The sequence below is a fragment of the Macaca fascicularis genome, chromosome 11 (assembly GCF_037993035.2).
Source record: "Macaca fascicularis isolate 582-1 chromosome 11, T2T-MFA8v1.1".
Lineage (NCBI taxonomy): Eukaryota > Metazoa > Chordata > Mammalia > Primates > Cercopithecidae > Macaca > Macaca fascicularis.
The window spans coordinates 64,370,239-64,398,160 of NC_088385.1; the positions used below are offsets into that span (position 1 = coordinate 64,370,239).

The 27,922-nt window shown below is 47.7% G+C and overlaps 1 protein-coding gene across 1 annotated transcript in view; it reads left to right on the forward strand.

Moving 5' to 3' along the window:
* Nucleotides 1–27,914, forward strand: part of KIF5A (kinesin family member 5A) — a 37,470-nt gene extending 9,556 nt beyond the window's left edge. Inside the window, exons 2-29 of the mRNA XM_005571347.4 lie at nt 4,058–4,145; nt 4,234–4,307; nt 4,727–4,831; nt 5,082–5,130; nt 5,539–5,594; nt 7,272–7,359; nt 7,642–7,766; nt 9,547–9,651; nt 9,840–9,988; nt 10,117–10,265; nt 10,585–10,760; nt 12,247–12,315; nt 13,006–13,212; nt 13,525–13,671; nt 16,053–16,241; nt 16,624–16,741; nt 17,071–17,135; nt 17,253–17,362; nt 17,741–17,842; nt 18,696–18,756; nt 18,987–19,058; nt 19,217–19,321; nt 22,243–22,459; nt 22,702–22,855; nt 23,157–23,239; nt 23,871–23,898; nt 24,368–24,482; nt 25,479–27,914. Of these exons, the coding sequence (XP_005571404.1) occupies nt 4,058–4,145; nt 4,234–4,307; nt 4,727–4,831; nt 5,082–5,130; nt 5,539–5,594; nt 7,272–7,359; nt 7,642–7,766; nt 9,547–9,651; nt 9,840–9,988; nt 10,117–10,265; nt 10,585–10,760; nt 12,247–12,315; nt 13,006–13,212; nt 13,525–13,671; nt 16,053–16,241; nt 16,624–16,741; nt 17,071–17,135; nt 17,253–17,362; nt 17,741–17,842; nt 18,696–18,756; nt 18,987–19,058; nt 19,217–19,321; nt 22,243–22,459; nt 22,702–22,855; nt 23,157–23,239; nt 23,871–23,898; nt 24,368–24,446 (2,970 nt within the window). The 3' untranslated portion in view covers nt 24,447–24,482; nt 25,479–27,914. The remainder of the gene's footprint in view (nt 1–4,057; nt 4,146–4,233; nt 4,308–4,726; nt 4,832–5,081; nt 5,131–5,538; nt 5,595–7,271; nt 7,360–7,641; nt 7,767–9,546; nt 9,652–9,839; nt 9,989–10,116; nt 10,266–10,584; nt 10,761–12,246; nt 12,316–13,005; nt 13,213–13,524; nt 13,672–16,052; nt 16,242–16,623; nt 16,742–17,070; nt 17,136–17,252; nt 17,363–17,740; nt 17,843–18,695; nt 18,757–18,986; nt 19,059–19,216; nt 19,322–22,242; nt 22,460–22,701; nt 22,856–23,156; nt 23,240–23,870; nt 23,899–24,367; nt 24,483–25,478) is intronic.
* The last annotated feature ends 8 nt before the right edge of the window (nt 27,915–27,922 follow it).

Sequence of the window (27,922 nt, forward strand, 5' to 3'; positions counted from 1 at the left end):
CATTGTCACTAGTGTAATGCATTGTCTATTTTATTTTGGCCACTTTCATAGGTAAAAATGGTGTTTCACAGTTTTAGTATGCATTTTGCTTATTAACAGTGAGGTCGAGCATTAATTAATATTAATTAATATGTTTTAATGTTTAAGAGCCACTATAACATCATTTTATGATGTTATAATTTATAATAGTGATATAATTTACATACAGTGTACAGATCTTAGGCAAACAGCTTCATGAATTTTATAACATATGTAGACACCTATGTAACCACTACACAGATAAAGATCTAGAATATTTCTGTCACTCCTGAAAGCTCCTTCATATCCTCTTCCTGTCAATACCACGTGTATGTTGTTATCACAATAGCAGGTAGCTACTATTTTGACTTCTAGTGCTACAGATAAGTTCTGTCCATTCTTGAACTTCATATAAAGGGAGTAATACAGTATGTGCTCTTTTGTGTTTAGATTCTTTCAACATGTTTTTGAGATATATTGACATTCTATTTATTAATATTCTATTATGATATATTTATTTTATTTTATTTTTGAGACAGTCTCAGTTGCTCAGGCTGGAGTGCAGTGGCATAATCTCGGCTCACTGCAACCTCTGCCTCCTGGGTTCAAGCGATTCTTGTGCCTCAGCCTCCCAAGTAGGTGAGATTACAGGCATGCACCACTATGCGCGGCTAATTTTTGTATTTTTAGTAGAGACAGGGTTTCACCATGTTGGCCAGGCTAGTCTCGAACTCCTGGCCTCAAGTAATCTGCCTGTCTTGGCCTCCCAAAGTGCTGGGATTACAAGCATGAGCCACCATGCCCAGCTAGTTATGGCATTATTTTAAGTAACAGTGAGGAATAAAATATATGTATATGCTATAATTTAATCCACTCCTTAGGTTAACCAGTCTCCTAAATGTTACTCCTTTAAGTAATTTCTCATTATTATAAGCAATGTGATGATAAACACCCTTGTAGCGAAATCTTGATTTCCATTATATCAATTCTTAGAAGTAGAGTTTCTGGATCATTGGATATGTAAAATTTAAGTCTTTTGAATATGCATTTTTGAATTGTTTTATGGATGTACTCACCAACCAGAAAATAATGAAAGTTCTCATTTTTTTGAACCCACATCTACACTAGGTATTACAATGCAAATTTTGTTTTCCAGTTTGAGTGGTGAAAAGAGATTTTACCATTACAGTTTCTTTTCTTGGAAAATGTTGAACATCTTCATAGTTACTGAACATTTATATTTCTTCTTCTGTTGCTTGTTTCTAGTTCTTGTTCACCTTTTTCTGTTTAGTTTTTGTCTTTTTGTTACTAATTTATGAGAGTTTTTAAGGCGGGGCATAGTGGCTCACGCTTGCAATCCTAGCGCTTTGGGAGGCTGAGGTGGGTGGATTGCCTGAGCCCGGGAGTTTGAGACCAGCCTGGGCAACATGGTGAGACCCTGCCTCTACAAAAAATAAACAAAATTAGGCAGGTATGGTGGCATGTGCCTGTGGTCCCAGCTACTTGGGAGGATTGCTTGGGCCCGGGAGGTTAAGGCTGCAGTGAGCTGTGATTTCGCCACTGTACTCCAGCCTGCATGACAGATGAGAACCTGACTCAAGAAAAAGAAAATAAAATAAAAAAATAGAGATTTTTTGTTTGTTTATTTGTTTGTTTGTTTGATGCAGGGTGTCTCTCTGTCGCCCAGGCTGGAGTGCAGTGGCCCGGTCTTGGCTCACTGCAACCTCTGCCTTTTGAGCTCAGGTAATTCTCCCACCTCAGCCTCCCGAGTAGCTGGAATTACAGGCGTGCACCACCACACCCAGATAATTTTTGTATTTTTTGTAGAGATGGGGTTTCACCATGTTGCCCAGGCTGGTCTCAAACTCCTGACCTCAAGTGATCTGCCTGCCTCAGCCTCCCAAAATGCTGGGATTATAGGCATGAGTCACCGTGCCCAGCCCAGCAAGTATTTTGTAAAAGGAAATTTTAGCACTGGAATCCTGGTACAGACTGTGAACAGTATGGACATTTAAATATTTAATAGAATGGTCCTCCAGAAAGGTTCTATCTGTTGGTACTTTACAGAGAGCACTTTTCTAACTTCTTTTCCTTAGTGGATTCTGTTTCTTGGGTTTCAGAGGCTTTCACCACAGAGAGACTAGATGAATATTTTAGGTAGGATTTTTTTCTATAAGCCAGATTTAATTTAATTTTTTAAATATAAAAAACATTTATTAGTTTTCTTTTATATAAAGAAATATAAAGAATAAAAGAATACACAATTATCTCTTCTTTGCCATTAAAACTTTTTTAAAATATAATGCTTGTGCATAGTTTAAAAATGTAAACCATGCAGGATGCAAAATGAAAAATAAAAGCCTTTGTCTCAGTTTCTCTCCTCAAAGTAACCACTGTTAACACTTTTGTATAATTCCTTCTAGAAAAAAAATTCTGTATATACTCATGCAATGTTATTGCTATACCTAGAGCCACAACTCCAGCTCTAGCCATGGTTTATAACTTTCCTTAATTAGTTAAAACATATCTCCCAAACTCTGCAAACTCTGGCGTCTGTAGATCTTGAGGTTTACATTTCGGTTGGATAAAGATGGACTCTGTAATAAAACAATTTGACAAGTCAGTCACCTATGATAGAGAACAAGCATTGTCTCATTTACTCTTCCCAGAGATTTACCGCTAATGTGATTAGCCATCAAATATATTCATTGTTTAGCTCCCTAAGTTGTATTTTGTATCTTTATCATTCTTATTAGCACACGTGATATACAACATATTCCTGAATTCAACAAGGATTTGTAGATCTGAATGATTTGCTTTACAGTTCTTTCTTTTTTTCTTTTTTTTTGAGATGAAGTCTTGCTGTTGTCCCCCAGGTTGGAGTGCAATGATGCGATGTTGGCTCACTGCAACCTCCACCTCCCGGGTTCAAGAGATTCTCCTGCCTCAGCCTCCTGAGTAGCTGGGATTACAGGTGCCCACCACCACACCTGGCTAATTTTTGTGTTTTTAGTAGAGATGGGATTTCAGCATGTTGGCCAGGCTGGTCTCGAACTCCTGACCTCAGGTGATCCGCCTGCCTCGGCCTCCCAAAGTGCTGGGATTACAGGCGTGAGCCACTACACCCGGCCCAAATTAAAACTTGTTCTGTTCTTTAAGGGAGACCTACATATCTGATTGCATATATTCCTTTCACAAAGAGAGAGAGCTTGTGTTAATGTTTCCACAGAGGCTCTCAGTGTAGACTGAATTTCATTTACATGGTAGGGAACATGCTGTACATATATGTCACTAACTTTGCATCTTTCATTTAGTACATCTGAAGATCTCTCCATATTAGGGTATGTGGATCTGTTGAGGAAGATATTTCTAGCTTGAGATACTTTTTAGTGTTAATGAATTGTTCTTCACTTTTCATCTCCTGTGGCCCTATTGTCTTTTTTCATCTGATTTCCCAGGGAGGAGTTTGGGGTAGTGGAGTGCTCAATCATCATACCACAACTAAGATCCCCTAACGCAATCTCACTGTGCAATACTCCTCTACCACAGACACAACTCCTGGCATCAGTACCTTTAGTTTCTCTTATTCTCCCACATTTCTTTTCTTTGTTTTTGTTTTTGTTTTTTGAGATGGAATCTCACTCTGTCGCTAGGCTGGAGTGCAGTGGCGCAATCTCAGCTCACTGCAAGCTCTGCCTCCTGGTTTCATGCCATTCTCCTGTCTCTGCCTCCCGAGTAGCTGGGACTACAGGCACCTGCCACCACACCCGGCTAATTTTTTATTTTTAGTAGAGACGGGGTTTCACCATATTGGCCAGGCTGGTCTTGAACTCCTGACCTCGTGATCTGCCCTCCTAAGCCTCTTAAAATGCTGGAATTACAGGTGTGAGCCACCACAACCGGCCATTCTCCCACATTTCTGTTCATTAGGGGCATTGAAGAAAAGGGTGCCTTTCTCAGCTGCTAGAAGGAGGTTGTGGTATTTCTTTTCCCTCACATCCTGCCTGCTGATGTCTGATATCTTTTATTTTCATTCCAGGGGAAGCCATATGTTTTTGACCGTGTATTCCCCCCAAACACGACTCAGGAGCAAGTTTATCATGCATGTGCCATGCAGATTGTCAAAGGTAATAGATTTCTTTTTAGAATGTCTCTTCTCAGCACCCCATTTCCTACCCGACTTATCTCCACCAGTTTCTCTACTGTCTCTTCCAGATGTCCTTGCTGGCTACAATGGCACCATTTTTGCTTATGGACAGACATCCTCAGGGAAAACACATACCATGGAGGTGAGGGTTTTAGCTCTGGTGGTTGAGGGGCTAGGCGTGTTAATGAGTGTTAAGATCAGGGAATCTCAGTGGGGGAAGATCTAGGAATCAAGGATTGCCTGGTCCAGAGGCAGATAGATGGGTACAGAGGATGAACTGAAGGGCAATATTAGGGGAAGTGTAATGGAATCCCTTCAGCCCACTGCAGTGGATCATCCTTTCCACTACTCCAGTCTTCTTTGGATCTGGAAAAGCAATGGAAGTCCAAAGGGCTACTCAATTATCTCCTTGCTCCTCTAAAAGGCAGACATGGTGGTGACCATCTCCTAACTTAGGATGTTCTTCTTATTGACTCTTGCCTTGGTGTTCACCTGCATATATCTGAGTTGTCTCAATATCCCTGAGCCCCAGCTTCACTCTCAAATGCCTTCACTCGCCAGGGAAAGCTGCACGACCCCCAGCTGATGGGAATCATTCCTCGAATTGCCCGAGACATCTTCAACCACATCTACTCCATGGATGAGAACCTTGAGTTCCACATCAAGGTGACCAGGGCACGACAGCTGGGCATTCAGATAGGGACTGGGAGGGGAAGATCTAAAATAAACCCACTGAAGAGCCTGGGCTCCCCAACTTGACTCCCTTTCCGGTTACCACAGTTCTTTGTCAAGATGTTCTCTTCTGTTCTTTTCCTCCCACCACCACTGTTTGAGCAGGTCACATTAGTGTGGGATTCCTGAACCAGATTTAAGATAGGCCCTCTTTACTTCACATTCCTTCTTTCTTCTTAACCAGGTTTCTTACTTTGAAATTTACCTGGACAAAATTCGTGACCTTCTGGATGGTGAGTGTTTTGCCCCAGTGGATGAAGGTGTGTGAGGAGGGTGGAGAAAAGAGAGCTCATACTGCACATGGAATTAGGTACCAATTGACAAGAGTTGCAGAGGGCACACAGCACCCAAGTCCTTTGGCTCCATTCGCCAGAATTACCAAAAACTGAGAAGGTCAGGAGATGGACTTAGGAGCCCAGGACTACATATAAACAGTTTGAGAGGATCTGGGGCTGGGGTGCAGGAGCCCTAAGGAGAAGGAGGAGGAACTGAGCCTTCAGCTCATGCAGGGAGTTTAGGCTTCACAGGGAGAGTCTTCCTTTAGCACAGAGAAGAAAACCACCATCTGAGCCGACTGCAAGGTGCAGGTGGGGGCGGTAGAAGTACTAGTCTTGCTCTCACCCTGCATTCTTTCGATTTAGTGACCAAGACAAATCTGTCTGTGCACGAGGACAAGAACCGTGTGCCATTTGTCAAGGTGAGAGTGGGTGTGGGGCACCTATGTGGGTCCAGTGTATTGAGAGTGTGGGTTGGGGAGGATCATAGGTCAGTGACTCTGAAGTTGGAGAGTGGATATCCTGGAGGAATGAGATGTGTCTAGGGGCCAGGGAGAGTCTAGGGGATCAGAAACTGTCTTGGCTGGGCATGGTAGCTCACGCCTGTAATCCCAGCACTTTGGGAGGCTGAGGTGGGTGGATCACTTGAGGCCAGGAGTTCGAGACCAGCCTGGCCAATATAGTGAAACCCCGTTTCTACTAAAAATACAAAAAATTAACTGGGCGTGGTGGCTCACGCCTGTAATCCCAGCTACTTGGGACACCGAGGCAGGAGAATCTCTTGAACCTGGGAGGCAGAGGTTGCGGTGAGCCGAGATTGCACCACTGCACTCCAGCCTGGGCGACAGAGTGAGAACCTGTCTTTAAAAAAAAGAAGAAGAAAAGAAAAGATACTGACTTGAAAGGTCATTGGTCAGTGTGCATGCAGTTTAATTTGCAAATCAAAGTTTAGTGGAAGACATGCCTGGGGGCTGTGGCTCATGCCTGTAATCCCAACACTTTAGGAGGCTGAGGTGGGAGGATCACTTGAGGAGTTCAAGATCAGCCTGGCCAACATAGCAAGACCCTGTCTCTTATTTAATTTAATTTTTTTTTTGAGACAGAGTCTTGCTCTGTTGCCCAGGCTGGAGTACAGTGGCTCGATCTAGGGTCACTACAACCTCCCCATCCCGGGTTCAAGTGATTCTCCTGCCTCAGGCTCCCGAGTAGCTGAGACTACAAGCATGTGCCACCACGTCTGGCTAATTTTAGTATTTTTAGTAGAGACGGGGTTTCACCATGTTGGCCAGGCTGGTCTCAAACTCCTGACCTCAGGTGATTTGCCCACCTCAGCCTCCCAGTGTGCTGGGATTACAGGCGTGAGCCACTGCAACACTGTTTTCTTTTTTCTTTTTCTTTTTTTTTTTTGAGACAGAATTTCTCTCTCGTTGCCCAGGCTGGGGTACAATGGCGCCTGATCTTGGCTCACTGCAACCTCAGCCTCCTGGGTTCAAGCAATTCTCCTGCCTCAGCCTTCTGAGTAGCTGGAATTACAGGCATGTGCCACCAAGTCTGGCTAATTTTGTATTTTTAGTAGAGACGGGATTTTGCCATGTTGGCCAGGCTGGTCACGAAATCCTGACCTCAGGTTTACACCCGCCTTGGCCTCCCAAAGTGCTGGGATTACGGGCGTGAGCCACCGTGCCCACCGCTGTTTCAAAAAAGTAGTAAATACACAAGATAAAAATAAATACAAAGTTGGGCGCGGTGGCTTACACCTGTAATCCCAGTACTTTCGGAGGCCAAGGCAGGCGGATCACGAGGTCAGGACTTTGAGACCAGCCTGACCAACATGGTAAAACACCATCTCTACTAAAAATACAAAAAGTAGCTGGGTGTGGTGGCAGGCGCCTGTAATCCCAGCTTCTTGGGAGACTGAGGCAGGAGAATCGCTTGAACCCGGGAGGTGGAGGTTGCAGTGAGCCGAGATCTCGACATTGCTCTCCAGTCTGGGCAACAGAGCTCCATCTCAAAAGGAAAAAAAAAATAATAAAAATAAATAAATAAATACAAACTTAAAAAACAAAGCGTATGGGTCACTGTCCATTTGTCCCCCACAGGGTTGTACTGAACGCTTTGTGTCCAGCCCGGAGGAGATTCTGGATGTGATTGATGAAGGGAAATCAAATCGTCATGTGGCTGTTACCAGTGAGTGAGGAGACAAGGGGATCTCTCGAGTCTGAGGATCCACCTGTGTTCTGTGTCTTTTGGGGTGGAGGGACTCAAAAGTGAGCAAGGAAACACTGTGCCCCACAGAGGAGGAGGACCCTTTGTCTGTAGGACCCTGCTGCCTGGGAGATGTGGCAGCAGGGCTAGTTCTGGTGGGTGCCTTCTCTCTGGGTGGGCGGGACTGGGGTCAGTGGAAGCCTGGGGCTGAGGACCTCAGTTCTGCAGAGTGGTGCAGTTCCTGTTTCTCCCTTGCTCCTGCAGACATGAATGAGCATAGCTCTCGGAGCCACAGCATCTTCCTCATCAACATCAAGCAGGAGAACATGGAAACGGAGCAGAAGCTCAGTGGGAAGCTGTATCTGGTGGACCTGGCAGGGAGTGAGAAGGTAGGGGGTCCTGTGGATATGGGGCGGGTGGAAGCCTTGGTTCTTTTCTTTTTTTTTTTTTGAGACAGAGTCTCACTCTGTCGCCCAGGCTGGATTGCAGTGGCACCATCTCGGCTCACTGCAACCTCTGCCTTCTGGGTTGAAGTGATTCTCCTGCCTCAGCCTCCCAAGTAGCTGGGATTACAGGTGCCCGCCACCATGCCTGGCTAATTTTTTTGTATTTTTAGTAGAAATGAGATTTCACTATGTTGGCCAGGCTGGTCCTTGGCTCTTTTTTTTTTTTTTTGAGACAGATTCTTGCTCTGTCACCCAGGCTGGAGGAGTGCAGTGGCACGCTCTCCGCTCACTGCAACCCCCGCCTCCCAGGTTCAAGTGATTCTTCTGCCTCAGTCTCCCAAGTAGCTGGGATTACAGGCTCCTGCCACCAAGCCCGGCTAATTTTTGTATTTTTAGTAGAGACGGGGTTTCACCATGTTGGCCAGGCTGGTCTCGAACTCCTGACCTCATGATCTGCCTGCCTTGGCTTCCCAAAGTACTGGGACTACAGGCATGAGCCACTGTGTCCGGCCAGCTGTTTTTTAACTAAAAAATGATTTGTATTGGGATATAATTCACATACCATAAAGTTCACCATTTTATTTGTTTTTGTTTTTGTTTTTTTTGAGACAGAGTCTCGCTCTGTCGCCCGGGCTGGAGTGCAGTGGCCGGATCTCAGCTCACTGCAAGCTCCGCCTCCCGGGTTCACGCCATTCTCCTGCCTCAGCCTCCCGAGTAGCTGGGACTACAGGCGCCCACCACCGCGCCCGGCTAATTTTTTGTATTTTTTAGTAGAGACGGGGTTTCACCGTGTTAACCAGGATGGTCTCGATCTCCTGACCTCGTGATCCGCCCGTCTTGGCCTCCCAAAGTGCTGGGATTACAGGCTTGAGCCACCGCGCCCGGCCAAGTTCACCATTTTAAAGTGCAATTCAGTTGTTTGTAGTATGTTCCCAAGGTTGTACAACCATTACGCTATCCAATTCTAGAACACTGTCATCATCCATTCACAGTCACTCTCCATTTTCTCTCTTTTTTTTTTTTTGAGACGAAGTCTCGCTCTACCGCCCAGGCTGGAGTGCAGTGGCCGGATCTCGGCTCAGTGCAAGCTCTGCCTCCCGGGTTTACACCATTCTCCATTGTCTCTTAACCCCATCCCCTGTCAATTTCTAATCTACTTTCTGTCTCTATGGATTTGCCTATCCTGAACATTTCATATAAATGGAATCATATGGCTGGGCGCAGTGGCTCACACCTGTAATCCCAGCACTTTGGGAGGCTGAGGCTGGTGGATCACCAGCCTGGCCAACATGGAGAAACCCCATCTCTACAAAAAATGCAAAATTAGCCAGGCATGGTGGCACATGCCTGTAATTCCAGCTACTCAGGAGGCTGAGGCAGGATAACCTATTGAACCTGGGAGGCAGAGGTTGTGGTAAGCTGAGATCGCACCATTGCACTCCAGCCTGGGAACAAGAGTGAGACTCTGTCTCAGAAAAAAAAAAACAAAAAAGCAAAACGGAATCATATAATATGTGGCAGGCGTTAGGGGCAATGTGGTGTTTGACAAGAGAGTTTAGGGGAACAGAAGAAGGGCCTTCCCCAATCCCAGCCAAGGATCTCTTTTACTCCATCTTCTTCCCCATTCCTTCCTTTCTCCGTGGACTGAGCCCTGGAATGAGGTAGTGACAGCCCTCTCCATGTGCAGCTGCTCATACACACTCATCTCTTACTGCCCTGGTAGGTCAGCAAGACTGGAGCAGAGGGAGCCGTGCTGGATGAGGCAAAGAATATCAACAAGTCACTATCAGCTCTGGGCAATGTGATCTCCGCACTGGCTGAGGGCACTGTGAGTGATCCTTAGGTCCCCTCACCCCTCAAGCCCCACCCCGTTTCCTCCCCCACCTGCTAATGCCACCATATAATCATGCCCCAATTCATGGGTTGCTTGATCCCCGGGTGACACCACTATCCTTTCTGATTCCCTGTTGAATTTTATTTGTTTATTTCTGATTCATGGTCTCCTTCCTCCCCCAGAAAAGCTATGTTCCATATCGTGACAGCAAAATGACAAGGATTCTCCAGGACTCTCTCGGGGGAAACTGCCGGACAACTATGTTCATCTGTTGCTCACCGTCCAGTTACAATGATGCAGAGACCAAGTCCACCCTGATGTTTGGGCAGCGGTCAGTGGCAGGGTCCCCAGAGGGATCCCTGGTACCCAGCTTCCCATCCCAGCCCCTGCGGCTCTCTCCTCAGGGTCACCCAAGTCTAACGTACGTCTCATATCTTTGTTCCTCTTCTCCTCACCCAGGGCAAAGACCATTAAGAACACTGCCTCAGTAAATCTGGAGTTGACTGCTGAGCAGTGGAAGAAGAAATATGAGAAGGAGAAGGAGAAGACAAAGGCCCAGAAGGAGACGATTGCGAAGCTAGAGGCTGAGCTGAGCCGGTGGCGCAATGGTTAGAGATGGATAGATGGGAGTGAGGGGCAGTGGGAGGAGGAGGAGGAGGAGGCGGCTTGGGAGCCAACTCTGTTTGGGTGATGTTTCTGGCCAGTTCAGTCTCCAGGAAGAAGGACTGTGTTTCTGGACAGGTGCAGTAGAGCAGTCATGAGGGAAGGGAGGGGCCTGACTACCTACCTCCCAGACTCCCAAAAGGTAGAAGGTCCACCTGGCAAGAGAGTTCAAGGGCCCAGAGGTCTCGGCATGCAGAGTGAGAAGGAAGAACTCGTGGATGCAGCTTCTTCTCCCATCCCTCACCTTGTCCTGCCCCTTTGCAGGAGAGAATGTGCCTGAGACGGAGCGCCTGGCTGGGGAGGAGGCAGCCCTGGGAGCTGAGCTCTGTGAGGAGACCCCTGTGAATGACAACTCATCCATCGTGGTGCGCATTGCGCCCGAAGAGCGGCAGAAATACGAGGAGGAGATCCGCCGCCTCTATAAGCAGCTTGACGACAAGGTGAGGGTGGCCAGGCAGGGCACTGAGACACGCCGGGTGGGATGAGAGGTAGAGGATCAAAGAAAATCACTTATATTGCTTCTTCCTGGTTTTAAAAGGGATAAATGCTCATGCTTGAAATGTGGAAAAATCAATATAAATGTATAGAAGAAAATTAAAATCATCCACTATTCAGAGATAACACTTAACACTTTTTGTTTTTCTCTGTACATATACCATGCAATTGAGATATACTGTATATGTAATTTAAAAAAATTTTTTTTCTGAGACAGAGTCTTGCTGTGTCACCCAGGCTAGAGTGCAGTGGCACGATTGTGGTTCACTGCAACCTCTGCCTCTCGGGTTCAAGTGATTCTCCTGCCTCAGCCTCCAGAATAACTGGGATTACAGGCACGCGCCACCATGCCCGGCTAATTTTTGTATTTTTGGTAGAAATGGTATTTCACCATGTTGGCTAGGCTGGTCTCAAGCTCCTGACCTCTGGTGATCTACCCGCCTCAGCCCCCCGAAGTGCTGGGATTACAGGTGTGAGCCACCGTGACCAGCCTGTATATGTAATTATGTCAGCATTATATTATGCACGGTTTCCTACTTCGTTAATAATTCTTGGTCGGGTACAGTGGCTCATGCCTGTAACACCAGCACTTTGGGAGGCCAAAGCAGGTGGATCACCTATGGTCAGGAGTTCGAGACCAGCCTGACCAACATGGAGAAACCCTGTCTCTACTAAAAATACAAAAAAAAAAATTTAGCTAGGTGTGGTGGTGCATCCCTGTAGTCGCAGCTACTTGGGAGGCTGAGGCCAAAGAATCACTTGAACCTGGGAGGTGGAGGTTGCAGTGAGCCGAAATTGTGCATTAGCACACCAGCCTGGGCAACAAGAGCAAAACTCTGTCTCAAAAAAACAAAAAAAATGATGATAATAATAATTATTCATAAAAACATTTTTATTTTCATTTATTATTGTTATTTTGCTTTGAGAGAAAGAGTCTTGCTTTGTTACCCAGGCTGAAGTGCAGTGGTGCAGTAATAGCTCACTGCAGCCTCAAACTCCTGGACTCAAGGGATCCTCCCCCACCTCAGCCTCCGAAGCAGCTGGGACTACAGGTGCACACCACCACAACCAGCTAATTTTTTTTTTTTTTTGGTAGAAATGGAGTTTCACTTTGTTGCCCAGGCTGGTCTCAAACTCCTGGCCTCAAGCGATCCTCCCGCCTTGGCCTTTCATTGCACTGGGATTACAGGCATGCACCACCAGGCTAGCTAATATTTTAAATTTTTTGTAGAGACAGAGTTTCACTATATTGCCCAGGCTGGTCTTGAACTCCTGGCCTCAGGTGATCCTCTTGTAGGATATGGGGTTTCTAACTCAAAGCTTATACTATCTGGATTTTTATTAGGATCCTGCCTCTACCCCCAAACTTCTTATGTCTAAACTGGAAGGAGTAGCTTCCCTTCACCTGTCTTTCCCTGTTGCCTCCAACAGGATGATGAAATCAACCAGCAAAGCCAACTCATAGAGAAACTCAAGCAGCAAATGCTGGACCAGGAAGAGGTAACAGGAGGAAGGGCAGGACCTGAGAGCAAAGGGGTTCTGTTCATCCCTGGAAGGCATGGAATAGACCTTTTTAAAATCAGATGGAAGAAGGGGCTTTGTGCTTAGGGATTAATCACTCCCGCAAGCAATAGAAGTCTGGGAACCTCACTGGGGCTTTTCTTTTCTTTTTCTTTTTTTTTTCTTTCTTTCTTTCTTTTTTTTTTTTTTAGAGATGGAGTCTCAATTTGTTACCCAGGCTGGAATGCAGTGGTGCAGTCTCAGCTCACTGCAGCCTCGATCTTCCAAGGTCAAGCAGTCCTCCTGCCTCAGCCCCCTAAGTAGCTGGGACTACAAGTGCACCACCACACATGGCTAATTTTTGTATTTTTTGTAGAGATGGAGTTTCGCCACGTTACTCAGGCTGGTCTCAAACTCCTGAGCTCAGGCAATCCGCCTACCTAGGCCTCCCAAAGTGTTGGGATTACAGGCGTGAGCCACTGTGCCCGGCTGGGGCTTTTCTTAAAGCACAAATTTTAGAGTCTGGGGGCTTCTTCATTATTCATTCTGTTGCCCTATTTCTATGAAGCCTAAAGCCTACTTCCTCTTAACTCTTTATTTTGGGTGGGAGTGCTCAGCTTCCCAGACCCAAGGCCATAGAAGTGGTCACTGGCAGTGAGCTTTCCCACATGCCACTCCTCTCCCTTGAAGCTGCTGGTGTCCACCCGAGGAGACAACGAGAAGGTCCAGCGGGAGCTGAGCCACCTGCAATCAGAGAACGATGCCGCTAAGGATGAGGTGAAGGAAGTGCTGCAGGCCCTGGAGGAGCTGGCTGTGAACTATGACCAGAAGTCCCAGGAGGTGGAGGAGAAGAGCCAGCAGAACCAGCTTCTGGTGGATGAGCTGTCTCAGAAGGTGGTAAGTGGTGTACCAATGGCCCAACAGCTCCCTGACCACAGAACATCTCCCATATTGAGGGAACCTCTGCATCCTTCCAGGGCGGTATGGTGGCTGCACCTCTGCCCTGCTGTTCAGTGCATTGTGAGTCCCTCCCCAACCCTGTCACTGCACTTTCCCCTCGAAGTCCCTCTCCCTTCCAGACTCTCTTGCAGGGCCTATGTTCTCTTCATAGCAGCCCTCAGGGTCTTGCTTGAAGGGAGAGGCCTCTGCCTGGGCTGGGCAGGGGAGCCGGAGGATGGCAACAGGAATGACCTGAGGGGCTGTCCCCAGGCCACCATGCTGTCCCTGGAGTCTGAGTTGCAGCGGCTACAGGAGGTCAGTGGACACCAGCGAAAACGAATTGCTGAGGTGCTGAACGGGCTGATGAAGGATCTGAGCGAGTTCAGCGTCATTGTGGGCAACGGGGAGATTAAGCTGGTGAGTGGTGAGAGACAGCAGTCTTGTTCAGGCTGGGCACTAGTGGAAGATGCAAGATGAGCCATCCAGGCCTTCGCAGATACTGAGAAAGGCAGCCAGAGAGCCAGGGAACATGCCTTTGAACCAGACCCAGGAAGACAGGTAGAGGCTTGCATAGACCCAATTGAAAAGATACATTCTAGGTTGGGTGCAGTGGCTCACGGCTGTAATCCCAGCACTTCGGGAGGCCAAGGCGGGCGGATTGCTTGAGGTCAGGAGTTCGAGACCTGACCTCACCAACATGGCAAAACCCTGTCTCTACTAAAAATACAAAAATTAGCCAGGCATGGTGACATGTACCTGTAATTCCAGCTGCTCAGGAGACTGAGGTAGGAGAATCGCTTGAACCTGGGAGGTGGAGGTTACAGTGAAATGAGATCACACCACTGCACTCTAGCCTGGGTTATAGAGTAAGACTCTGCCAAAAAAAAAAAAAAAAATTCTAAAGGGTACTGAATAAAGAAGCAATGGAGGCCAGGCATGGTGGTTCACGTCTGTAATCCCAACATTTTAGGAGACTGAGATAGGCGGATCACTTGAACCCAGGAGTTCATGACCAGCCTGGGTGACACAGTGAAACCTTATCTTTACAAAAAATGCAAACAATTAGCGGGGCGTGGTGGCACATGCCTGTAGTCCCAGCTACTTGAGAGGCTGAGGTGGGAGAATCACCTGAGTATGGGAGGTTGAGGCTGCAGTGAGCCATGATTGAGCTACTGCACTCCAGCCTGGGTGACAGAGCCAGACCCTGTCTTAAAAAAAAAAAAAAAAAAAAAAATGAGGCTGTACACGGTGACTCACGCCTGTAATCCCAGCACTTTGGGAGCCGAGGCGGGCAGATCACCTGAGGTCAGGAGTTCGAGACCAGCCTGACCAACATGGAGAAACCCTGTGTCTACTAAAAATACAAAATTAGCCAGGTGTGGTGACTCATGCGTGTAATCCCAGCTACTTGGGAGGCTGAGGCAGGGGAATCGCTTGAACCCGGGAGGCAGAGGTTGCAGTGAGCCGAGATCACACCACTGCACTCCAGCCTGGGCAACAAGAGCGAAACTCCATCTCAAAAAAATAATAATAATAATAATTGGGAGGCCAAGGTGGGCTGATCACGAGGTCAGGAGATCGAGACCATACTGGCTAACACAGTGAAACCCCGTCTCTACTAAAAAAATACAAAAAATTAGCCGGGCATGGTGGCGGGTGTCTGTAGTCCCAGCTACGCAGGAGACTGAGGCAGGAGAATGGCGTGAACCCGGGAGGCGGAGCTTGCAGTGAGCAGAGATGCACCGCTGCACTCCAGCCTGGGCAACAGAGCGAGACTGCGTCTCAAAAAAAAAAATAATAATAATAATAAAAAGAAGTAGCAACAGAGCAGTGTTTACAGCAGCAGTTAGAGGTGGGGCATAGATACAGAGTTAAGAATGAAATATGCAAATCTGTGGGTGTGAGAATAATCTGGGTGATTGAGCAGATCAAAATAAAATCATGTTGCTTTATAAGATTTATTTATAAGTGGGGGACTGTCAGAATTGGATTTTTTTTTTTTTTTTTTTTTTTGAGACAGAGTCTTGCTCTGTTGGCCAGGCTGAAGTGCAGTGGTGTTATCTTGGCTCACTGCAACCTCCGCCACCTCAGTTCAAGTAATTCTCCTGCCTCAGCCTCCCTAGTAGCTGGGACTACAGGCACACACCACCACTCCCGGCTAATTTTTTGTATTTTTAGTAGAGACAGGGTTTCACCATATTGGCCAGGCTGTTCTCGAACTCCTGACCTTGTAGTCCACCCACTTCGGCCTCCCAAAGTGCTGGGATTACAGGCATGAGCCACTGAGCCCAGCCCAGAATTGAATTTTTTTTTTGAGATGGAGTCTCACTCTGTCGCCCAGGCTAGAGTGCAGTGGTGATCTCAGTTCACTGCAACCTCCGCCTCCTGGGTTCAAGCGATTCTCCTGCCTCAGCCTCTTGAGTAGCTGGGATTACAGACATGTGCCATGATGCCTGGCTAATTTTGTATTTTTAGTAGAGACAGGATTTCACCACCATTTTGGCCAGGCTGGTCTTGAACTCCTGACCTCAAGGTGATCCACCCACCTCGGCCTCCCAAAGTGCTGGGATTACAGGCGTGAGCTACTGCACCCAGACAGACTTGGATTTTTAAATGCGGGCAGAGGAATTTAACGTGAAATGCCAGTGATAGAGAGCTGCTAAAGGTCGTTTGGAAAATACCAATCCCATTTGAGTCCCTGCATACGTGGGTGTGTGTGGGTAGGTAAAAGGTGGGAGGGAACGGATAAAGCTTCCCAGCAGCCAAGAAGCATCTCTTCCTCCTTTACTCACCCTTAGCCAGTGGAGATCAGTGGGGCCATCGAGGAGGAGTTCACTGTGGCCCGACTCTACATCAGCAAAATCAAGTCAGAAGTCAAGTCTGTGGTCAAGCGGTGCCGGCAGCTGGAGAACCTCCAGGTGGAATGTCACCGCAAGATGGAAGTGACTGGGCGGGAGCTCTCATCCTGCCAGCTCCTCATCTCTCAGGTGAGTGCCTAAGTTTGAGAACCTTCAGATGCCATGGGAGAAAGAAGGCTACTCTGGGGTTATGGCTAAAACTCCTAACACCCAGGTGGGTGTCAAAAGTTCTGGGGTCAAAGTTCTAGGGTCAAGTGAAAGCAAGGACAGAAAAGCTGGGGTGGCAGGGGTGCAGATCAGGGCCAAAAAAGTAAAGGCTCAGGGCGGGTACTGCCTCCTGAGCCAAGGGAGCTAAAGGAAGAGCCCCATAGGAATGGCCCCCAACCCTGCACCCTCATAGGAAGTGTAGCAGGAGGGAGGGCTGCGAGCAGAGCTGGGGTTGGAGATCTGTGCGGCCTGGAGTTGTGTTCTTTGCTCCATCTTCTTCCTCTCACCAACTTTCTCCCACCAGCACGAGGCCAAGATCCGCTCACTTACGGAATACATGCAGAGCGTGGAGCTAAAGAAGCGGCACCTGGAAGAGTCTTATGACTCCTTGAGTGACGAGCTGGCCAAGCTCCAGGCCCAGGGTGAGGCCTTCTTACTCCTCCATCCCACCATCCAGGGCAGAGAAGTCAGAAACATCAAAAGAAATCACCCCAGTGATCACTCACTCAAAGCATTAGCTTGAAATCATGGATGCCAACTCATATATTAGCCAAGATTTTGCATGTAGCTCATTTTACATGAACCATACACCCTTGTTCTCTGTTCCTGCTATATCAAATTGGACAGTCCTAACACAGAAGAACACCCCTGTGGGCCCATCCCCAGTCCTTCCCGGAGTTCTGGTCACAACATGAAGTTCTTTCTGAAAGAAGTAGGTTTGATGTCAGGTGTCTTCCCCTCTTTCCCTTAGAAACTGTGCATGAAGTGGCCCTGAAGGACAAGGAACCTGATACCCAGGATGCAGATGAAGTGAAGGTGAGTGGGGAAGGTGTCAGGGATAGTTGGGGCCTGGTGTGGTGAAAGCTGTGCTGGCTCTCACAGAGCTTGTTTCTGGGAGTCTGGCCTTTGAGCTTGGGGTGGGATTGTTTGCAGAAGGCTCTGGAGCTGCAGATGGAGAGTCACCGGGAGGCCCATCACCGGCAGTTGGCCCGGCTCCGGGATGAGATCAACGAGAAGCAGAAGACCATTGATGAGCTCAAAGAGTAAGGGTTCCCAAGGGCGACTCCAGCCCCTCCCAGTCCTGTCACCTTGCTGTGCCAACTCACATGTCCCCTCTGGATCTGATTCTTTAACATCCGTGTGTCATTCCCTCAACAATGCCACAACTTTGTAGCCCCACCTCAGGAGATACATGGAATAAGGACTAGTCCCTATCCTTGAGGCTCCCAGGGTTAGAGAGGTCAGGGTTCCTGGCTCTGTCATGGAGATGGTGGCCTGAGTCTGCCCCTGGTATCTGAAACTGGACACATCAATTCTAACTGGACTCGTTCAAGAAGGAAGATGTTTGAAGAGCTGGTCTTCCCTTCCCCCTCATTAACATCTTTTTCCCCCCCTCTCCATTACCTCCTGATGCTCTGTAGCCTAAATCAGAAGCTCCAGTTAGAGCTAGAGAAGCTTCAGGCTGACTACGAGAAGCTGAAGAGTGAAGAACATGAGAAGAGCACCAAGCTGCAGGAGCTGACGTGAGTGGCATGGATTTGCCTGTAAGCCCACAGCCTTGTAGGCTCAGAACTGCGAACTCAGACATGCTTGCAGAGGCAGGATACACACGCAGACATGATGGGGTGACTCGTGGGAAAAATATGATGGGGTAGGGAAGGAACAAAAAGGACACTCTCAGCAATGACTGCCGTTGAGTATTCACAGTATGGAAGGAGGTTTATGATGTTCTATTCAGCGTAAAATGCAGGTTACAAAACCATATGCATGGTATGATCCCATAAAAATGGATACATGGATATATAGGCATAGAAAAAAGAGTCTGGAAAGATGGACACTAGAAGGTTAATGTTGGTTTGATCTGTGAATAGTAGAATCATAGGCTTTTTATAAAAACTCGGCTTATCTCTCTCTTTAAAATTCTTTTCTAATTTTTGCACAGCAAACATGAGTAACTTGTGTAATAAACAATAATAGGCTGGCTGTGATGGCTCACACCTGTAATCTCAGCACTTTGGGAGGCCGAAGCAGGTGGACTGCTTGAGCTCAGTAGTTCAAGACTAGCCTGGGCAATGTGGCAAAACCCTGTCTCTACTAAAAATACAAAAATTAGCTGGGCATGGTGGCATACGTCTGTGGTCCCAGATGCTTGGGAGGCTGAGGTGGGAAGGATCCCCTGAGCCCAGGAGGTTGAGGCTACAGTGAGCCATGATTGTACCACTGTACTCTATCTAGCCTAGGTAACAGAATGAGACCCTGTTTCAAAAAGGAACAATAATAGTAATACTTAAATGGAGATAAAAGTAATAGAGGAAGAGGCAGGAGGAAGGAGAGTCCTGAGGGATCTTTCCATTTCCCTTATTTCTCTTGCTACAGATTTCTGTACGAGCGACATGAGCAGTCCAAGCAGGACCTCAAGGGTCTGGAGGAGACAGTTGTGAGTGGTTCCCTTCTGTGCCAAATTCACAGGACTGGGGAGTGGGAAGGCTTCATTTCTTCCTAACCCTATTCCTCCTGCCCCTTTTCAGCCATTCTGTAGCATAATCAAGACACATTTTTTGCTAAAGGATGAGTGACTCACTATAGAAACTGGAGGTTCCTATAATTCTGGAGGAATAGGACAGACCTGGTATCTGGCTATTCCCAATTTTTCATCATTCTTTCCAGGCCCGGGAACTCCAGACCCTCCACAACCTTCGCAAGCTGTTCGTTCAAGACGTCACGACTCGAGTCAAGAAAGTGAGTGCTGTCCTTGGGGTCTTATCAGCCCCCACATCCTCCTCCCGTCCTTAGGTTTCTCCCTCCCCTGTTGCCCCCCATGGGACTGGCTTGACCTGGTCTTGGTGGGATCTGTTTGGCCTTGGGACAGCTGCGTCTTTCCTTCTATCTGTTCTCAGAGTGCAGAAATGGAGCCCGAAGACAGTGGGGGGATTCACTCCCAAAAGCAGAAGATTTCCTTTCTTGAGAACAACCTGGAACAGCTTACAAAGGTTCACAAACAGGTAAGAGGCTGCTGAAGGAGTGAAGAGAACTTTTGAGGCCAGGTACCTAGGATACCAAATCCTCAGAGGCCCCTTGGATTCAGGAAAATCTAGTTGCATTTTTTCCTTACTGTTCGCTTTTACTTTCCCTACTAATCCCTTCTTTATACAATATTTGGTCCACTTTTACCTTGTTCTTTGTTTCATGCCTGTATTCCCTTCTCAAAGTTTCTAACCCACCTCTGCTCAAAGTGGAATTCCCTAGGCCTACCTTGGAGGGAGAGGTTGAAACTGACAAAGTCATGGACTGTACATATACAGGAGGGAAACTGGTTAGACATTACCCAGAGATGGAAGGCAGGGAGACGAGAAGAAGCAAGGGAGTTGGGCTTCTCTCCTGGAGAGAACTCCATCGTCTAGGTCTGGGGCAGGCATGCAGGGACATTAAATTATGTCCCTGGCCAGGCACAGTCGTGCACGCCTGTAGTCCCAGCACTTCAGGAAGCCGAGGCAGGCGGATCACTTGAGCACAGCAGTTCAAGACCAGCCTGGGCAACATGGCGAAACCCCATTTCTACAAAAAATACAAAAATTAGCCGGATGTGGTGGTGCACACCCATAGTCCCAGCTACTTGGGAGGCTGAGGTAGGGTGATTGCTTGAGCCCAGGAAGTAGAGGCTGCAGTGAGCTGGGATCATGCCACTGCACTCCAGCCTAGGTGACAGAGTGAGACCCTGTTTCAATTAAAAAAAAAATGTCCCTGAGATGGTCCAGCCAGCCCCTGGTTGGGGCCGCAGTCAAAACTCCTGTGTATTAAGTTGCTGCCTCTCTGTCCCACTCCTTGCTGCTGCGGTTCTTTAGGTGGATGACTGGGTTTCAAAGGTATGGGGTGGGGAGGCAGAAGGGCAGTCCAAAGGAGTCAGGACAGGAAATGTTTGGTGTGTGCTGGGCAGGGGCACTCTCACTAGCACTAACTATCTGAGCCTTGAAGACAGGCTCAGCAAGCTGTCAACGGGTCCTTTTAACTAATTCATAAAATAAACCCTAACCTATACTTCATTCCTTTCCTTTCAAATCTACCTTAAGATTCCATTTAAACTTACATTCTCACTAGCCTAGCACTTAAACTTCTTTTCCTCCCAGTATAATGCCCAGCCTATATAGTAAATATTCAGTACTTTTTTTTTTTTTTGGGTAATGCATCCCAAACCTGTGCCCAGTGATAATATACAGAGTTTATTTATTTTATTTAGGCCTGCAGAGGGCTTTGGTGCGATTTTTTTTTCCTGTGTTTATTATGAAACTGAGTAACAAAATTATAGAAAAGTTGAAAGGCAGATAGGAAACATTTGAAATCAATTCTGTCATTCGATTTTCATTCCTGCATTCACTTTCCCTCTCCGTCCAGATCCGTATTATATTGCTTAAAACACACACACACACACAAAGTGTATGTGTGCCACTCTGGGCCTCTCTGTCTATGGGAAAGCCCTGCTCCATGGAGCAAGCCCCCAAAAAATTTTCCACAAAAAAACACAACCACACACTGTTTCCTTTATCTTCATTGAAGCCTCTGCCTCTGTTCAAAATCCCAAAAAACAAAAATGACTCACCTATAGGATAAATAGAGGACTCACTACAGTTTCCTACCTCAGCAGACACAAGAGTAAAAAGGAAAAGGAGATAAAAACTTCTCAGTTAACAGAATCTTAACAGCCAGGACTATAGCCCTATTATCAATTTTTTTTTTTTTTTTTGAGACGGAGTCTCGCTGTGTCCCCCAGGCTGGAGTGCAGTGGCGCGATCTCGGCTCACTGCAAGCTCCGCCTCCTGGGTTCACGCCATTCTCCTGCCTCAGCCTCCCGAGTAGCTGGGACTACAGGCGCCCACTACCGCGCCCGGCTAATTTTTTGTATTTTTAGTAGAGACGGGGTTTCACCGTGGTCTCGATCTCCTGACCTTGTGATCCGCCCGCCTCGGCCTCCCAAAGTGCTAGGATTACAGGCGTGAGCCACCACGCCCGGCGCCCTATTATCAATTAAACTAACGTATTGTCACAGCAAAACATTGCTTATACGCCATAAATTGTCCAAATGGAAACTGCATGGAAAAGTTTCTAGCTTGTCCCCTTGAGCCCGCGGTGTTCCCTGCTACGCTGATTTACCTGCTGTCTTCCAAGGCCCTGCTCCTTTTGCAACCTGTAGTGCCCCCAGTCATTGTGTGGAACCTATAAAAAGATCAGGAAGTCTTTTCTGGCTGCAGGGTGGTTGCTACCACGCTGTAGCTTAATTTCATTGGGGGAGGGATAACCCAGGAAGTCCCTGAATGTGAAGGTAATGAGTGCAAATGTTTGCGAGACCTCAAACATTTTCTTTCCTTCCTATGGGGCGGGCTCTGCCTGTCTGTGTGTGTATATCGGGGGCTCCTGAATTCCAGCTTCTGCTCCTGCACTGCACCTGCCATGCACCCATTCTCCTCAATGCCACAGCCACCAAACTGCTACTGTGCCCCTGCTGCCCCACCTTTGCATGCCCACAAAGCCCTCTCTGGGGAAGGGGGTCCTCATCCCCATGGTTGCCCTGGGGCTATTGGTCTGGCACATGCTGGGAGATGTCGGGGAGGACAGATGGAGACGGGACAAGGCACTGCCACAAGAGTTCTGGGCTGCAGTGGAGATGGCAGGTTTTACTGCCTAAAAAATTATATAACTTTTTAATGCCTGGCCACCCACCATTCACTCTGGGGGAAGGAATGAGCTGGACAGAACAGTCCATTACATAAAGGCAATGAGGCCTTTTGAGGAAATGACATGGTCTCTGTCTTCTCTGACCCCTGATTTTTCTTTATTCTCTCTCCTCACCCCTGTCCCGTACACTCCTCTGGGGGACTGTCTTGGGTCACTTGTCTTCCTTTCCACTTCTTCCCTTTGGCTTGTCCTATAGCTGGTACGTGACAATGCAGATCTGCGTTGTGAGCTTCCTAAATTGGAAAAACGACTTAGGGCTACGGCTGAGAGAGTTAAGGCCCTGGAGGGTGCACTGAAGGAGGCCAAGGAGGGCGCCATGAAGGACAAGCGCCGGTACCAGCAGGAGGTGGACCGCATCAAGGAGGCCGTTCGCTACAAGAGCTCGGGCAAACGGGGCCATTCTGCCCAGATTGGTGAGTAGGTGTTAGCAGGCAAGGTGGGAGTATCTCCTGAAGCAAATTTAGCAAATTACTAATTGCCAAGCAACTAGATTATTGCTTCTTACATACCCCTAGCCTCATCCCACATCCCCCCAAAAAGTAAAAAAGTGATAATGTTACAAGCAACTCAGTTCAACCCCAGCTAAATGACCTCAGGGACCGGGGCAAATGCAGGGTCATAGCCTCCTCATGGTTGTTTTCTTTCTTTATTGCAGCCAAACCTGTCCGGCCTGGCCACTACCCGGCATCCTCACCCACCAACCCCTATGGCACCCGGAGCCCTGAGTGCATCAGTTACACCAACAGCCTCTTCCAGAACTACCAGAATCTCTACCTGCAGGCCACACCCAGCTCCACCTCAGATATGTAGTGAGTGACCACAAGTGTGGGTTGGAGTCCCACCCAAGGCTCACTGGACCCTGGAAGGCATAGGGTGGGGTCAGTTATTGGTTGTGGCTTAATTATTTTCCTAAACCCTTTCTCAGCTTCATGCCTATGATTAGAAGGTGGGTGTCTGCCCTCCCAGCCTGTGGCCATGTTTGTTGTCCTCTGCTCTCTGGGGATGGGGAAGGCTGAGCAGCTCTATCGCTGAGGGTGAGTGTGGATTAGTGGTCCTCAGACTAATGGAGGGTGGGTGCCAGAGGCTGCCTCTTTCCTCTGCTCCATCCAGCTTTGCCAACTCCTGTACCAGCAGTGGAGCCACGTCTTCTGGCGGCCCCTTGGCTTCCTACCAGAAGGCCAACATGGACAATGGTGAGTGAAAAAGATGGGTAATCCCACCTTTGGGGTCCTCAGGGCTAGTTGAGAGGCATAAAAGTAAGTGACCTTAGTCTACAAAAAACACTGACTGAACCTTTCTGGTGTGCCAAGGCTTCAAATAAAAAAAAAAAAATACATATAGCCAGGTGTGGTGGCATGCACCTGTAGTCCCAGTTACTTGGGAGGTTGAGATAGGAGGATTGCTTGAGCTCAGGAACTTAAGGCTGAAGTGCACTGTGATTACACCTGTGAACAGCCACTGCACTCAGCCTGGGCTCTAAAATAATAATAATAATACATATGAACAAAAAGTGACCCTTTACCTACAGCCTGAGCACTGCCCAGCCCTTTAGGTCTCAGGCTGCCTCGGAGTGAATTCCTCCTATTACCATGCCAATCCCAGCCCTTACCTTCCAGTTCCCTTTTCCTCTCCTTAGTGAGGGGCTGGGGAGACTTTTTCTCAAACAAAATAATGATATAGCTTGGGATAATTAAGGAGAAAGTGTCACAGCTTATCTTTTTCTCTAAGGGATTAAGATGGGAGAGGGTTTGGGCAAACTGTTTCTAACACCCAGTCTCCTTTTTTCTTCTTCTAATCCTGTGTTCTCAATGATGATCTCTTCAGGAAATGCCACAGATATCAATGACAATAGGTACAACAGTCCCCACTACCCCTGGGTTCTCTGGGTGGGACTAGAAGAAATGATTAAATTTCCCTTGTGCCCCACTTGGAGGTTCCTGGATCCCTGGGGGAAGGAGGAGGGAGTGAGACTCATTCTTTTCATCACTGTGTTGTCCAGGAGATCCAGTCACTCCCCTGCCTCAGTGCAGAATATCTCCCCTCCTCCAATCCCATCTTGCTTCTTCCTATTCCAGTGATAAGGTCTGGGTGAAAACATCATGGGCATCTGATGACTGCGTTTCTCGCCTACCTTTGGGAGCCTTGTGACATTGGACAAGTCATTTACGTCCCTCTGGCCTTGAATTTCCCTGCATTCCTGTAAAACGCAAATAGTCCCTGCCCTTTGTGATCTCACAGGGATGCTCTCAGAGCAGAGTAACGATGATGACAGGAATACTTTCATTTCTGTGGAGCTGATCATGGTGGGTGTCTTCCTCCAGGAGTGACCTGCCGTGTGGCTATGAGGCTGAGGACCAGGCCAAGCTTTTCCCTCTCCACCAAGAGACAGCAGCCAGCTAATCTTCCACACCCACGGCTGCGTACCTGCACTTTCAGGTAGCGTCAGGCTGCTTCCTTGGACCAGCCTCAGGTTGCTTCCCTTCTTGCTGACAGCCTCTTTGGTTCTCCGGCTGCTGCTGCTGCTTTTTTTTTTTTTTACCACCTCAAAACTTTTACTATGTAGTTACCCCTCAACTCCTGCTTTCCCCTGCTGGGGGCTACGCCTGTGCTGCCCCATGTAACCTGGACACTGACCTGCCGTGCCCCCTTTTGCTTTCCCTTAGGCTACAGCGGTAACCACAGTACTGTCTTTATGCCACTAGGGGTCACTGTCATACGTCCAAAGAAGTGAGCTTGGCCGCTGTAGATGAGAGCCACACAGGGGTGGTAGACCGCAGATCTATCAAGAGACCCTGGGGGGCCATCTCAACCCCACCTGTTCCTCCGCCCTGAAATAATTTTGGATGGATAGGTGTTTTTGGAACTAAGGCATCTCCAGCTAAGGCGATGTTTGCTTTACGCCTGCACCTGTGTCCCATCCTCCTCCCATCTGTATATGCCACCAGTAAGCTTTAGGAAGCTGCCCACGAAGTCAGTCAGCGCTCCCCTCCCATCTTGCTCAGTGGAGGTGGAAAAGCCCCTCTTTTTCCTCATCTGTCCCCAGGTGTTTCCTTTAGCAGCACAGGAACCTTCTTTGTTCTTGTGTGTCACCAGGTTTCTCACCAAGGTTGCTTTGGGGCCCAGAAGTGGCACAGAGAACATGGCCAGTCTCTTACTGGGCTGAATCTAAGCTAAGCCCTCTCCAGGGGTTTCCCAGAATAGTAAATCGGGCACACACAGACAGAAAAGCCTGAGAAGCAGAGAAGTAGGAATGTGGAAGAGATGTTGGGGAGGCCTAGGGATGGAGGTGCAAGCCTGGGTTGTGGGGGGCAGTGGTAGGGGGGTCTACTTGTTGGTGTTGAAGGAACAGGACAGTAAACCAAAGTGTGTGCAGATGCCACCTGGTTGAGCTACAAGCTGGGCCCTCACACCCTCTTTCTCTTTCTTTCCCAGTTTCTAAGAGGGACTGAGGCCTCTTCTCTCAGCATGCTGCAAACCTGTGGTCTCTGATACTAACTCCCTCCCCAACCCCTGTTGTTGGACTGTACTATGTTTGATGTCTTCTCTTACTTACTCTGTATCTCTTTGTACTCTGTATCTATATATCAAAAGCTGCTGCTATGTCTCTCTTCTGTTTTATTCTCTAAGTATCTACTGATGTATTTAGCAATTTCAAAGCATAGTCTACCTTCCTTATTTGGGGCAATAGGGAGGAGGGTGAATGTTTCTTCTTTCTCATCTACTCGTCTCACACTGAGTGGTGTTAGTCACTGAGTAGAGGTCACAGAGATGACAAAAGGAAAAATGGGAGCTAGAGGGCTGTGACCCTTCACACACACACACACGCACACACAAACATGCACACACATGCACACACGCACACAAAGCCTTAAGCAGAAGAATGTCTTAGCATCATAAGACAGAGAAATAGACTCTTCCTCCCTCCTCTTTCACATATAGCACAGGGGAAGGTAAAATGGAAGGGCTGCTAATTGAGACATATAATTTTCTTCATACACCCCTCACCTTAATCAAAGGATTCAGGTGTTTACCTCTGCCCTACAAAGTCTGCCTTTTGCCTCCCTCTTCCTGTTTTCCCCTGGACTGAGAAATGGGTTGTTCACGGGACCATTTCCCTTTTTCTTCAAAGCTCCTTTTGATATTCCCTGCCCTAGAGCTTGTGACCAGAACTCAGAGTTGATTTAAAATATTTTGAAAAATGGAGGAGGCAGACTGCTCCCAGCAGCCAGTCAGTGGCTGCTCATCTCTCCATGGAGATGGTTACAGGCAGGTGTAGTCAAAATGATTGATTCCTTAGGTTTGTGGGTGAATAGGCTGGGAAATTTCTGAGTCTTTTTTTTTTTTTTTTTTTTTTTTTTTTTTGGTCACAGTGCCCTCAAGTGGAAGCAATGAGCTGGATTTCTTTCTCATTCCATACTGGGCGGCATGCTCCTCCCATCTCCACCTTTGGTTTGGGGGCTTCCAGCTCATTGGCAAAATCTCTCTCTCTCGTTGCCATCCTTTCAGGCTGGAGCCTGACTTTTCCCCAATATACATTTTTTTTTTCTCCACAAAGAGTTCCTTCTCTAATGTCCCCATCTGGTATTAAGTGCACTTTAAAGAAAGGGGCAGGGTGGATTTTCAAGAGGCGGGGAGCTCTAAGGCTTGACCCTGAGGGCTCTTCTCCCAGCCATTCTCAGCCCGTATGCAGCACCCCCCACACCGAAGAGGACTATTGTTTTAGTTTCACATGGTCCTTTCCTTCCACATGGTGCTAAGGTGGTTTTCTAGGTAACCGCAGGGATGGAGGTCACTAGCCAGTCCAAACCAGGAGAGAAAGTCTGGTGTCCTGATATCCAGTCTTTTCTAGGAGGAAGACCAAGATTCTCCAGCACCTGGGCAGCCTATCACCCAGCTTCTAAGTCAGGAAAGGAAGCTGAGTGGGAATGCCAGCCGGTAAGCGCAGGCTGTACTGGCCCATGACTCCTTCAAGGGAAAGAGGCCCTGCTCCCTTTACCTGCTGAGCTCCTTTTAGCAGTTAGGGAGAACTGCAGGGGGAAAAATACCAGTGGAGTGTGGAATGAATCCAAAGCAGTGATTATTTTTAAACGCTTTTCAAAACAAATCTTACGTAGAACCCCAATATAAAAAATAAAGTAATGCAGACCTGGGCAGTTTGCACTTTCTTTTTTTGGTGGAAGAATCCTCAGGGTCCTTAGGACTGACTGTTCAAAGCCTCCTCAGCGAATGAGCCCTTGAACAGTCCTACGAGACCCTGAGGATTCTGTGGAGTAGTTTGAAAACCATTGTTCTGAGGAAGGCGGTCCAATCTGGCTCCTAGCACTAAAGCTGCAACTCACAGAAAAGAGGGCAACGGTGGGGTAGACAAGCCACGCTGTCTCCAGACCCACTAGGGTAGAAGGAAGGTTCCTGTGGGCCTGTGGACTTAGGCTAATATTTACTGCCAGCAGGGCACTTAAGAATCCAGGGGGTTTTATGTAATGTTGCCACCACATGGTTCTTTTAAAAACACATAAGAAAATGTGAGGGTGTAGCGCAGATGAGGAGAGAGATGACACAGAGGGAGCAGCCTTCTCTTTAGCAAGATGTAAGGGAAATATAATTCGCTTACATAAAAAAGAAACAACACACACGCAAACCCTTCACCAGAAGCTTCACACTACATCCTCCTCCTCCTCCTGCTCCCCACCTTCACCGCATCCCTTTCAGAGCCAGGGTCACTGCAAGGGGCGCCTGGCCTGCCCACTCACATCTGCCAAAATTTTGCATGCCAGCGTGGAAGACAAACCAAACTGCACAACCCCCTGTGTGTATTTACTTGGTGTACATAGATATCTTTAAAATAAAATAAATTCAATGATGACTCTACATTGTTG